We start from the raw sequence: 13,759 nt of genomic DNA, 5'->3' as shown, positions 1-13,759 counted from the left end.
CAGAAAGTAATAGTCAACTTGAAGGATCCAGGACATCCCTGCTTTCAGCTTTACATAACAGAAATCATCTGCATATGGGCAGATAGTTAATGAAGTTTCCCAACACCCCCAGACAGTCTGTACTATTTCACAGAAGGATAAACTGCAATCAAGCAAGAAGAAAACTTCAGTAGCTGGCTCTGCTGCCCTCCTTGTAAATGAAAGTATTCCCATGGATATTTAGGGGACTGGGATGACACGTGCCATAGCAGGAGTCAGTGTCACTTTGGGGGTAGGCAACAGCTGTCTGGAAAATCAAGACCTGCTCTCACTAGTAAATGCTGTAACTTTTGCCTCCACAAGAAGCATCTGTGTGTTTAAGCTGTTCAATATACTGGAAGAAATATGACTTCTTATAGTAGATATATTGAACCAGAGGCTTACAAATACGCATAATTACATTCATCTCATTTATTGTCCATTAACATCTGTTACAGGGACTGTTCTTCCTTAGATCATATAATTCCTTGCTTATTTAACATTTGAAGTGTTAAATAGAAGCAACTTCAGAATTACTTGATACTTTTCCTGCCATTTTTTAATCAGACCTCAATTCCTTCAGTCAGCTCTGTAAATTAAAATTAATTTGGTGAAGTCCTGAAAAATTCAGCATGGTGTCAAGAGATGAAAGTTTTAACATGTTACATGAAAACAAGTCAGATCGTTCATCAATCTCCCACACAAGCCTAGAGAGAGTCCCTCGCTGCTTGGATTTTCTTTTTTAATGGTTCTGCCTTCCACGGAAGGGAATGAACGCTTTCCCTGCATCACAAGAGCCATCTGCAAATAGATAGACCTAAGAAGTTCAGTACTTTTCATAATTCTGTGAAGAGCTAAATGCATCAGTAAAATACTCTATGCCTCCTGCAATCCTTTGATGACTGAATTAGCTAAATGAGATTGAAATGAGGAGTGATTTATAATGGGCTGTAATGAGAAATGAGTTCAACTGCCTTCCAAACAATTGACAGGAATAGATTAGTTTTAGCAGTGTAGTGATTTAAAAGAATGGAGAAGGGAAAGCGTTCCCCTTTGATCTCAGTGAGAGCAAAGTTTCTTTAGACATGATCCGATCCCGACAAATATGCAGCAAAAGGTTCATACAATGGTGGTTTTTTTATACCCTTCACAAAACAAGAGCTAGTCCAAACTAAGTTACCAAGCTTTCTATTAGAAGTCTCATTTCCCATTGCTACACAGCCTGTGAAACAGGAAACTTCTCAAGATTTCCAGAGAATAATGACAAATTATTGTGAACTTGAGTTTATAATACAGGAATAAAAAGTACGCCTTAACTTTCATGGGAATTGCTGTAGAACAGAGCTGCTTTCTTCATGAACTCTATAAAGACAAATATTTGCATTCAGATGTCATGTTAACTCATGGCTTAACATTGTGTGCTTGTTCTGTACTCTGATCCAGGAGAGCTGGAAGCACGCACCCAGCTTTCTCATAGCAAATCATCTCACCTAAGTTAAACTACTCCTGGCAGTAAGGCCAACCAGATATCCACCTGAGCGTATTTGGGAAGGGAGGTGATGGGCCAGACCCAAAGAGGAGGCAGGCGAGGCTGAGCTCAGCCCTGGGAAAGGAGGACCTGAGCAGAACAGGTAAGGCACAGCACGGGTATTCAAAGGACACTCCTTTTCCCCTGCGATCGCAGTCCTGCAGACACTTCTGCCTACATGCAGGTCCCTGACCTTGGTTGGATTAGGTACCTGGAGAACTGGCAGCTTAACTTGCCTCTCCATGGCCTTGCCCTGCTTGCACAACACCTGGCTCTCCCTCTGCCTGTGAAGTGGATGTAAAACATTACCTTCCAGGTTTGGCGAGTGCAGATTGTGAATGCAAGCAGGTCTGGGTAAAGGAAAACCAGACTGGTGACTTATCCAGATCAGGGCAGTCTGCCATGAACCTAACGTGGCTGCTCACATAACCTGGGTAAGCAGTAGACTTCAGACCTGTACCATGAAGAAAATCTTTTATTACTAGTGGTCCACTTGTATTTCACACAAAAAACTCCAGGACTGTCCACTAATGGCAAATCATCTGGCCCCTGTCTGTGGCCCAGGGTTACTGGTTTCCCCCCCACCTGCTGGCACCACTGCAGTGTGGGACGAGTCAGGGATGCTTTCACAGCAGTACGCAGGACACTAACTCGTACAAGCCTCAGCACCATTTGCAGGATCACTGCCTCTGACTTCTCCCATGATAGCTGACAGAAAGACCCTTCTTACACCAGTGAGCATTGATCTGACACTAACTGTTGCCAGGCTGCAAAAATATTGATAGTCCATTTAGCAACAGTGCCCCAAATCTTGGCAAATGAGTGTTCACGTCCTCCAATTATTTTCTCCCACTATATTGCCTCATTCTGCTATGGATATTAATTGGCTGTTTTGGTTTGCTATTTAGCAGCTGGCTTCCTTTTAAGCTAAAGCTCATTCCCCTTAACTGTGCTTCCATAGCTTCTGCTCTGCCGAAAGGTTAAACAGATCTCATTATCCATTTCCTGCAGAGACCTAATTTCTAGAAAAGGCCTTGAACAGGGTGATATGATTGGCAAGAAAGAGAATAAGATTACAAGACGCTGTTTTCACTCTTAGCCAAATACCAAGAAGCACAGAGACCATTTGAAATTATGCTCCATGTGGGTCTCAGCAGCTGGGCAGAACATTCAGCCTCTTCTGGTTTGTGATTATTCTCGCATCTGCCCCTTTCAACACAGCATCTTTGAATGGCATCCCTCAACATGTCACTGCAGCTCAGAATAAATGATGGTACAAGTCAAACTGTCTCCATTTCTCCTGAATCGTTATATGTTGCTCAATGCCGCCTATTAAATGGCAAGGCAGTCCCTGCTGTAGTCCTGTCAGCAGGGAGCAGGTTAGAAGAAGCAGCAATCTCCCCCTCCTCTACCTAGTCTCCTGGGTAAATCTCCTGGGCAGGCCTGCTTCGCTTCTTGTAGAAGACAGACATAACTACTACCTGGGAGTGCCATAAGTGTCATTCACGAGCACAGGGTATCTGGCTCACCACAGCTGAGCAGCTTGGGGCAACCAGATGCCCATACACGGCCCTGGGTCCTCTTCAGGAGCTCAGTCCTCTTGGTGGTCCCAGAGCCCACAAACCCCATTAGACAAAAGGGGAAGGCAGCTGTGGTTTTCTTTCAAGACCCTGCTGGAAGAGAAGACTGTGATGAAAACAGCCCAAAGTCCCACCTCCCCCTTTTATTTATCCAAGGGTTTATCACACCACATGCCAAGAGCATCAGCAATTCAGTTCAGTTCTCGCTTCTGCCTGGGGGGCTCAAATCTGCACTAAGACAGTGCCTTATTCACCAGGCATGAGCCTTTCTGGTGAGGGGACTCCATCCCATCTGAGATGGCTTACTTTGCAGATTAGGGAACAAGAATTGCTGTGCCAGTGTGGATAGGAGCGAGCAGGAAGCTTTTGAGGAAGACTTGAAGTTTCTGGAGTAGAGGGCTTGACCATCCCCGTTCCAGAAGGGGGTTCAAGCCACATACTCTAGGCTGGGAGCCACTGGCTAAGGTCCTTGCAAGCTGGTATGGTCTGGTCACAAGATGTATTCTGTCCTTCAGCTTTCTCTGTTGATTAGCTCTAGCAGGTCTCTGACTAGTATCCTAGGGATGGCTGCCTGTCTTTGAAACACCAGCTCTCCTGACTGAACAACAAGCTTTGGACCAAGCTCTCAACAACAAACTCCTCTGTAGTTATTCTGGCTCAAGGTCTTGCTGCCTGTGCTGTCCTGCGCAGGTTCCAAAGAACAGAGGGCTGCCCTGGAGCCAGTCAAGCACTGGGACAATTTGAAGAGTCTTCATCCCTAGTTGTTTCCAAGATCCCGCAGGACAGAGCCCTCAACAACCCCATCTGAATGCAGTGGTCATCCTGCTTTGAGCTCCTCTCCTGTTGTGGTCCATGAATCATCAACGGTCTAGAAGGCAGTGAAAGGGCAACTGCAACGTCATTGCTACTCTGCCTCCATAGAGGCACTGAAGTGGGAGACAATAAAAGAGGGAATAATAAAAGTAAAAAAGTACCCAAAGCATTGCCTACTTTTTAAATTAGATTTCAAATTGAAGTTGTCACAGCAACAATACAAGACAGATTGCAGATTCCACCTCCCCTTCCTAGAAGGTTTGATAAACTTTAAATTAAAAACAAGTTGAGAAGAGTATGGCAGCTGTGTCTACATCAGCAATCCAGACAGCTCAGCTGCACCAGATCTGGAGGGAGAGGCCAAGGATGTGACATCCACCCTGCACTCATTTCAGAGGGCCTTGTTTCAGGTTAGCTTTAGCCTAGCTCTTTGGACTGACTTTACCTTCAGGGGCTGCTCCTCTAGATAGTTTCCTCCAAAAGGAACGCAGTCCATGTGCTCAGAGGTCACCCCAAAACACAGTTCAATGAGGATGAGCAAAAGATAAGCAAAATATGCAGTGCAGGCTTCTGTGGGGAAAAAGAGTTGTCCTCTTCCTTGACTGTAAGATGTTGTAGGTAATTACAGAAAAGCATCAGGTCTGACAGCATTTTGGATAGTCCAGTGTCAAGAGCAGTGTGGTGCTATATACAATAATAATATTCAGGATTTATCAGCTTGTATTCTGCTGCATTTGGCATAGAGACAGAGTGCAGGAAACATGCTTAAAAGGCTCTATGAACTAACACAAAACTAAAAAAAAAAAAAATTGCTGCTTATTGAGTGTCGCATTCTGTACCATCCACCCACAGAATCCATCAGCAATATAACAAAATGTCCTTGGGGCAGCCTTGTTAGCAAAAGCTCTTGGAGCTTGTTAGCCCAAGTGTAGACAAATTGGAAGTGTAGGTGGACATCAAACCCAACCCAAAATAAGCAAGCAGCTCTGAATGTCAGCAGATCTATAATTAAGGTGGTATTTCAGTTCATTCTCTTCTAAGGCCTCAATTATTATTACTGTACCTAGACGATGGAAGGCTTTAATATAGGAAGACGTCAGGTCTTCAAACATCATTTTCCCTCCCATCTGGCAATGGCACTACTGTAGTAACGCATCAGACTTCTGATTTTGTGGAAGAAGTCAGCAGTTTCACACTCCAGCACCACCATCTTGAATTTTCTTTCCCAATTAGCAGATAAGATGGTGCAGGAAGCTCAGCCCCTGTGAAAGGCAAAATACTGCTGCCAAATGAAAGGAGGTTCTGAACTCAGCAGGTCCCAGGAGATGCTGGCTGTCACCAAGGCCTCTGTCAAGATGTCTGAGGTCCCAGCTGCCTCGTGCTGGCCCCACTGCCAGCACACCTCTGCAAAGGACCACTCACCACCTCATGGGTCACCTCCCCTAGCTCTCCACGCAGTCCAGGCTGTCCGACATCTATGCACAATGGGCTAAGAGAAGGCCCAACTAAATACGATAACCAGTTGTTTAAGATCAGCTATTTAGATTTGATTTACACAAGTTAAGCTTGTCAAAAACAGTGCACTGAAGGCCACTTCAGATTTCAGGGTTTTTTTAAAAGAAGTCAGCAATTTACTAAGAAAATAATAACAAGAGACCTCTGTTTCTACTGATGTCTATATTTTAAAACTTTGACTAAGATTTACTCAGGCTTCATAATATAAAATGTCTTTCAGGATCTTAGGAGAAGCTGCAATAATTTTTAAAAGAAAAAAAAAAAAAACTTTACTTTCTAGGAGTTTCCAGGTAAATGGCTGTCTTGAAATACTACCCTTCCCAGGCTCAGCAAGATGTTGTTGAACATCTCCAGTGCTCTAGGTGGGAACACTGGCTGCAAGTGTACTGTATCCATCTTGATGCCATCGCAGGAGTTAGTCATCCTCTGAGTCACTCTCCCCTCTGGCTGGGACACATGTCCTGATTGAGGACATGAGCTGGTCCTGGATCTGCTTCCTGGGGTTCTCCTCAAGGTCTGTCTTGATGGCACCCGACTCCGAAATCTTCCACTCCAATTCTATGCAGAGCAAAATAAGAAAGCCACGAATGCAGCAGGGCAAACTGGAAAAAGCCCACCCTTGCTCCTCCAGCTGACTTCTCTTATCACCCTGCCATCACCACCACCAAAACCAGGGCCCTGCTCCATTCCTCCCCCTCCTCTTCCACCCCCAGGTCCCAGCCCCTGCCCTGTCTCCCACAGCTGCTCCAGCCAAGCCCTCCCTTCACAGTCCCTAGTGCTGGCACAGGTTTCAGCCCAGGGTACTGCTCTGCAGCCCACCGGTGGCATCCCCAGTGCCTCCCTGCCCCCTTTACAACCAGGAGTATGAAACAGGCAATTGATACAGAGCAGCAGCTTTAGAGGCAACTCTCCTGGTAGAAAGCGAATTCCATCTCCTCCTAACCATGTAAGGGCAGAGGGCAGGTTTGCACATCTATCACCAGTGAAGGAATACTGCTCATATATTACAGCCGTTTGTATTGGCTTTGTGTGGCAAGGTTTTGGTAGCCGGGGGGGTTACAGGGGTGGCTTCTGTAAGAAGCTGCTGGAAGCTTCCCCTGTGTTCGACAGAGCCCATACCAGCCGGCTCTGAGACAGACCCGCTGCCGACCAAGGTCGAGCCAATCAGCAATAGTGGTAACGCCTTTGGGAGAACATTTTTAAGAAGGAAAAAACAAGTTGGGACAGATGGAAAACGGCAGCCGGAGAGAGGAGTGAGAACATGTAAGAGAACCAACCCTGCAGACCCCCAGGTCAGTGCAGAAGGAGGGGGAGGAGATGCTCCAGGCGCCGGAGCAGAGATTCCCCTGCAGCCCGTGGGGAAGACCACGGTGAGGCAGGCTGTCCCCCTGCAGCCCAGGGAGGTCCATGGTGGAGCAGATATCCACCCACAGACTGGGGAGGACCCCACGCCGGAGCAGGGGGATACCCAAAGGAGGCTGTGACCCCGTGGGAACCCCGCACTGGAGCAGGCTCCTGGCAGGACCTGCGGATCTATGGAGAGAGGAGCCCACGGAGCAGGTTTTCTGGCAGGACTTGTGACCCCGTGGGGGGCCCATGCTGGAGCACTGCGCTCCTGAAGGACTGCACGCCGTGGAAAGGACCCATGCTGGAGCAGTTCGTGAAGAACTGCAGCCCGTGGGAAGGACCCACGTTGGAGAAGTTCGTGGAGGACTGTCTCCCGTGGGAGGGACCCCACGCTGGAGCAGGGGAAGAGTGTGATGAGTCCTCCCCCTGAGGAGGATGAAGCGGCAGAAAATAAACGTGTGATGAACTGACCGTAAACCCCATCCCCATCCCCCTGTGCCGCTGGGGGGTTGGTAGAGAATCCGGGAGTGAAGTCGTGCCTGGGAAGAAGGGAGGGGTGGAGGGAAGGTGTTCTGAGATTTGGTTTTATTTCTCATTACCCTACTCCGGTTGATTTCTAATAAATTGAGTTAATTTTCCCCAGGCTGAGTCTGTTTTGCCCATGACGGTAATTGGTGAGTGATCTCTCCTGTCCTTATCTCGACCCACAAGCTCTTTGTTATATTTTCTCTCCCCTGTCCAGCTGAAGAGGGGGAGTGATAGAACGGCTTTGGTGGGCACCTGGCGTCCAGCCAGGGTCAACCCACCTCACCATTTCTATCATATACCAAGTTCATCACAATCAGAAGAGGCAGGGAATAGATTTGCTGAGGGGCAAAAAAACTGTAGCAATTCCATTTACACATCTGAATCATTGGTATTTTTCAGGGATGTACTCTGAAAATGCAATTCACCCCTTTCCCACTATGCCATGCACTCATTATTAGTTGCTTAGCAAGACAGTAAGGGAGACTCCACCATCAGTAGTAGGCCTATTACTACACAGACCAAATTGGATTGCTTCCCAGAAGTGGAAGAAAGTCAATACAACACATTCAGTTGAAACCTTTCTCCTAGTCCTGCTGGCAACCCTATCATTAAATCTAATTTCCTTCAGACATTACAGAGTAATGAATACAACCTCACACTTTCTTTAATCTCCAGTGGAAGTCAGCTGGGCTTAGGTGAGAAGGAAGGAGAAAAAAGAAAGTGCAGAATTTCAGTGCCCAGCTTTCTGTGATGTCTGAATTAAACTGGCTCAGTCACCTCTGGACCCCCCCAAAATCAATTATTTATGTGCTAAAAATGGGAGAAAGCTAACCGTAGGTTCTGCTACCACTGCTCACTTCAGTGCATAATTAGGCAACCGCTGCAGTTGGAGTTAGCTGTTCTCAAATCAGGGATCTCATTGGTGAGCTTTTCCCCTTCTGACAGTTCGAGGCAGGGGAGCATTTTCTACAGCACACACTCAAGATACCCTATAAACTTCAGAGTTTTAGTAAAAAAAGTCTTTGCATCCTACCCCAGTATAGGCAGTGACCTTGAAATGCTGCTTAAGTGTGGTTCACTTCAGCTAAAGATGCCCTTAAAGTCTGACCTTGAAAAAGCTTGAAGGCATCTGCACCAATATGCCTACTCAGCAGCTGACAAGTACCCTTTTAACTGAAGCAAAATCCACTAGGTTATACCCGAGTTGCATTTCCTTTCCAAGAAGAGCCTTTTTCACCACTGACCTTTGTCTTCAAGCACTGCTGTAGGATACAATCCCTGACCAACCACCCCCAAACAGCAGCTTTTACTGAAGAACCACAATGCTCTGCGAGACCCGCATCACCACCCTCACCTCCTGAAGCACATCATGCCGACGAGGCTGCACGACCCAGCCTGCCTGCAGGCTGCCGAGATGGGCAAGGAGAAATAGATCTAGGGAAAACCCTGACCTCCAGGAAAGGTAACAGCCTCTCCCCATGGAGCCCTGTGCCCCCTGAACCACTGAGGCAGGAGTTTAACATGCTGCCATCTCTGGGAGATGGCAAGAGGAAAAGGAAGCAGCCCAATTTCAGGCTAGTAGCCCCATTTGGGCAAATGGACAGGCTCTCTTGAAAGGTTCATGAGGAGCAGAGCCTGCGTGTCAGGAAGGTACAACAGAAATAAATGCCATCAGCTTGAAAATGAAACAATAAGCCCTACAATGCAATAGGCAAGCACCAGTTATCAAGCGCACAGACTATCAAGTAACTGGGGGAAAAGTCAGTCATTCAGGTACAAGAGTCCCAAAGAATGTGCGTGGGTACTACTGACCCTTTAATATATTCAGGAAAATTTGTTTCACCCGACACAGGGTGTGAATACTTGCACACACACATAAGATAAATATCTATATGTTGGCCTACTCAGCCACTCACTGCTTTTACAAGATAGCCTTAATCGCATGTTGTTGAGCCATAAGGGTGGAGAAAAAAAAAAAAAAAACCACCACACCAAAAAATTCCCACACCAACAAAACTGATATGATTTTTAGTACCTCCCTTCTCCTAAGCCTCACTTCTCTCATTCCCAGCAAACCAGTTTTGCTTTTCCTTTGGAAGACCGGAGATGCAGACACTCACCATCCCTTGTCAGGTTCATGCCACCGAACACCAAAGGCCCAATGAACTGAGCTTTGATGTCTCCCTCCAGGTAGATGAATATCGTAGGCAGGTTCTTATCGGGGTAGTTGGGAATGCAGGTGGTAGAGATAGCTTTGATGAATTTCACGTCTCTGAACTTTCTTGCAAGCCCGCTCATATGTTGATTTATTAAGGCACAGAGTGGAATTCTGTGAAGAACAGCAACAGACACACATCAGGGAAAGAAAAAAAAAAAAGACAAATTAGACAGTAATCTGCTCCAGAAGAAAGGTCAGAGTAGCATTTATGAGAAGACAAAAGTACCAGAAGCAACTTCTGAATGCTTTTGTTGTCCAGGATTCTAGCATTCAAAGGAAATCAGCATCACTGGAGGTTTTGGTGGGTGGTGGTTTTTTTGTTTTAAGATATTAGCAATACAACCTTCCCCTCTATCCTACAGAGAATTGGTTTATGAAGATATGGTATTTAGAAATTGCATGAGCAAGGGCAAAATAGAAAGAAAAGCAGCTCCTGGAAGAAAGTATGCAAATGACAATGAACACCTGTGAGGCAATTAGAGAAAATGAACAAAATCAAGTATTTCTAACCCTTTCCAGAAAATTCTAACAACTTACAAGACCTTTTTGACAAGTTTTTCCATCATGCTGACAGGACTGAAAACCTTGTTCACTCCATTTTTATGCCTCTAGAAACCAGGCTAAAGACACACAGCAATCCTAATGCACAGCCCCTCGCACTTTATCCAGAACAATTTCCAAAGCTTGGATATTTCAGTGGCAGCAGCTACCTCTATGGCAGCTGTATGGAACAAGTCACGCTGTGCTGTATAGATGTATAAAAAAGCCACTTCATGGTAACATCATTTTAGAGCTAAGTTCAGCACTCTTGAGTCAACAATAATGAAACTACTAATACAAGTTTTTATTTCTTAGAACTCCAAAATCAGTTCCTTAATTTCCACCGTAACTGCACATTTGTCTAAGGTATTTTCAGCTATTGACAGTGAGAGGTTTAAAGGTTAAAAACAAATTCTTACCCTTGTTTGTAGAGGTGCAGGACTACCCATATACCTTTTCCAGCTTTCGTAACCTCTTGAACATAATCTTTTCCCGAAATCTCCAAAACTTCCCCAAATTTATTCTTCATTTGAGCTGCTTTCATTTCTGCTAACCTTTGCTGCCTGAACAGCAATGAATGGGAAAAAGATCTTGAGAACAGATGCATTTTTGATAGAACAACACTTAAAGGAGCTGCTTGAAACCAAGACTTCAGAGGCATGTTACAAACTTCTTAAAATCCCAGAGCAACAAAAGCAAGCTGACGTAGACAATATATGCTTTTATATTTGCATCACAAGTTAAAACCACCAACATGCAAGAAGTACAACTATGTTTCACAAAATTTTTTTTCTCATTTCTGCCCTCAGCAGACATTTCTTCTGCAGATACTACACTACCAAACTAAATGGCAAAAAAAAAAAAATCAAGAGGTGGTAGAGATAAAGAGATAATGGAAAACCAACACTGTAATTTTGTAAATCTGCAGCACCTTAACCTCATTCATGCAAAAATTCAGAAATCTTGGAGGTGATTTTCACAGCACTCAGAATCCCCAGCCATGCACTCAGCGGGTACACATTGTCTCTGCAAAACTAGGTTGTAGATAAAGGACACTGAATTTAAACCCAGTTGTCCTATTGAAGACACTTAGAAGCTCTACAAGAGACCAGAAACACAATCCACTTTCTATCATCACGGCCTAACAACATCCTTCCTCTCTTCAACAATACCTAACAGCATATAAAAGAAAAAAAGCGTGAATTTTCATTAAAGCCAAATTCTGCATGCTGCTCTGACCTGTACATTTCAATAGCTTTCTCATCTTCCTCATTAAATTCATCTTCATTCTCTTCTAGCTCTTCCAGAGTCATATCCTCATAAGTTTTCACTAGAATGGAAGAAACATCAAATCAGCAAAAAACCTCATTCCAGGATTAAAACACATCAGCTTTTATCAGTCCAACAGAATTAATTTACTTTAAGGACAGATTAACTATGGGAAATATGGGTTTTTTGATGTAGTATTGTTACTAGATTTTTGGAAAACATTATGCCCTTTAGACATATAGATGGAAAGGCAACAATGTAAAGGACTCTGAGCTGAAGACTGCCTCAATTAGCACACGAATACCTGCGCTAGCTTTCAAGTTTTGTGGCTGCAGCAGATGTACCTACCACACACACAACACAGCAGGGATGCCTGAACAACAGAGGAGGCATACAACAGGTAATGTAATGAAATACTTTTACTTGCAGATTCACATAGCAGACTCCCTTTGCACTTCTTATTTCAGTTTTCAAACATTTACTTCTATAAAAATAGGGAGCTGACAAACAACAAAGCTTTCCTGTGCTGGAAGAATCCACGTGTTCAGGAACGTATTTGTTTGATACTGTTAACAGATGATCACCCTGCACAAGAAGCAGCTTTGGTGTCCCTTACAGACTTGGAAAAGGACACATTGCTTTACAGGCATATAGACATTACTGCTGGCCGTTTGTTTGTACAAGCTTCCCCCAGGAGCCATTCCAAGACCTGTCCTGCGGCTGCTGCCTGAGTTGGCTGGTCACTCACCAAGGGACTTCTGAAGGATGGCAAGCTGCTCCTCCTCCTTTGCACGCTCCTGCTCCTCCAGGTTTTCCTTTGGAGGAAGGATACCTTTCTTGCGCAGGATGTCATTCCACTCTGTGTCTTTATTTGGGTCCTAGAACAGGACAAGAAATGGATGACATGCATTCGTGGTGAACTTTACCACTTGGAGAACTTCACACAGGCAAGTTTTTCAAGAGACACAGAGCATTGCTAAACTGGTAACTGTCTGGACGGCACCAGAAAGTCAGAGAGAACATTCTCCTGATGCTGAGGCTTCTCTGCAACCACAGACCAGCACCTGAAGAGTGACTTTATTTTATTCCAGCCCACTCACAGCACGTACAGGAGGTCTTGGTAGGGTACAAAAGTCTGAAGCATTGCAACCATCATTGCAGCTCTCACAAGGTGAAAGGAAAGGCGAGGAAATCAGCTGGGTGACAGGAAAGCACGCTGGCTGCAGCACTCGTATAGAGCCTCAGCAGAACAACAGGCCACCAAGTCAGCAGTCATTGCACTGGGAAGCACTGGTGAAAAGACACACAGGCACCAGCCTTGCAGACCTAACTCTGGATATATGGGAAGTCTCCTTGGCAGATTCAAGTCAGTATGACTACAGGAGTGCTTAGAGAGAAGCAAGCACAGTCTCTGCCAGACAAGCCCATTGCTAGGGCATCAGATTTAAAACTATGTCTAAACTGTTCTGAAAGTTAGAAAGAGACTTTACTGTGAAATAGTTGCAATAATCCTACAAAACAAGGCCAACAGACACCCATGTATTGTTGAGAAGCTCAGTAGAAGTTTTTCTGAGTTAGACAGCAATTTTACTTTTTTAAATACATGAACATTCAGTATCTGGTTGATTCTGGTTCCTTACTGTCTTGACTGAAGTTCACTTTGAAAATGAATACACCACGTACTGCTTTGCTATGGCTTATGTCAATATAGCTTACGCTAGGTCTGTTCAAGACCATATCTCTTCTCTAGACCAAAACACAGTACTTCTGGACTACCGGGGAGGGGGGGAAGAAAATAAGGAAAGAAAACAAAGTAGCACAGAAAATAGCACAGCAGGGTTTGGTTTTTGTTTTTTTTGTCTCTGACTGTGGTCATTTTTCCCTCAACACAGCATTTCACAGCACCTACTGTGGTTTATCAACACCCTGATGAAGTGCCTGAAACACCCACCAGCCCATATGCTTACTACAGTAGCAAAATAAGTGCCGTACGTGGAAAAAACGGGGGAAAAAAACCCAAACAAACCATCACAAAACCAAGCCACGGAGCTCCGTAACAAGACCGCCGCACGACAGACGCCTCCACCCCCAGAAAGGGCGAGGAAACCGGGCTCCCCCCCCTCCCCGTCGCCCCGGGGCTCTCCGCCGGCGAGGCCGGCCCAGGGCTGCCGGCGGGGCCCGAGGCCGCCCCGGCGGCTGTCACCAGGCACGGCCCCCGGCCCCAGCTCTTCGCCCGGGCGGGCTCCCCCCGCAGCACCGGCCGCGCCACAGGCCGGGTGCGCGGAGGCCCCCCCGGCTGCTCACCTGCATCCTGCCACCGGGGACGGGGACGGGGCCCGGTCGGCGGCGGCGGCGGGGCTGGGCAGGGCCGGTCCCGGCGTGCGCGGCGCGGCCGGAGGAGGC

At 45.9% G+C, this 13,759-nt stretch overlaps 1 protein-coding gene and 1 long non-coding RNA gene across 2 annotated transcripts; both read right to left on the bottom strand.

Annotated features, from left to right (window-relative positions):
* Positions 1 to 430: 430 nt before the first annotated feature.
* On the bottom strand, positions 431 to 5,371 carry LOC128135243 (uncharacterized). The gene is made up of 2 exons (XR_008233024.1): positions 5,003 to 5,371; positions 431 to 3,216 (listed from the first exon to the last, which is right to left on the bottom strand). It is a non-coding gene; the product is annotated as an uncharacterized LOC128135243 (long non-coding RNA).
* Positions 5,372 to 5,707: 336 nt separating this feature from the next.
* On the bottom strand, positions 5,708 to 13,759 carry PDCL3 (phosducin like 3). The gene is made up of 6 exons (XM_052773995.1): positions 13,661 to 13,759; positions 12,105 to 12,234; positions 11,327 to 11,417; positions 10,507 to 10,650; positions 9,450 to 9,658; positions 5,708 to 6,012 (listed from the first exon to the last, which is right to left on the bottom strand). The coding sequence occupies exons 1-6, from the start codon at positions 13,664 to 13,666 to the stop codon at positions 5,870 to 5,872; spliced, it is 723 nt and encodes a 240-aa protein (XP_052629955.1). The 5' UTR covers positions 13,667 to 13,759; the 3' UTR covers positions 5,708 to 5,869.

This window comes from Harpia harpyja, chromosome 22 (genome assembly GCF_026419915.1).
Source record: "Harpia harpyja isolate bHarHar1 chromosome 22, bHarHar1 primary haplotype, whole genome shotgun sequence".
In the NCBI taxonomy this organism is placed as follows: Eukaryota; Metazoa; Chordata; class Aves; order Accipitriformes; family Accipitridae; genus Harpia; species Harpia harpyja.
Note: the sequence above shows the minus strand (reverse complement) of the source record. Positions and strands in the feature narration are given on the sequence as shown.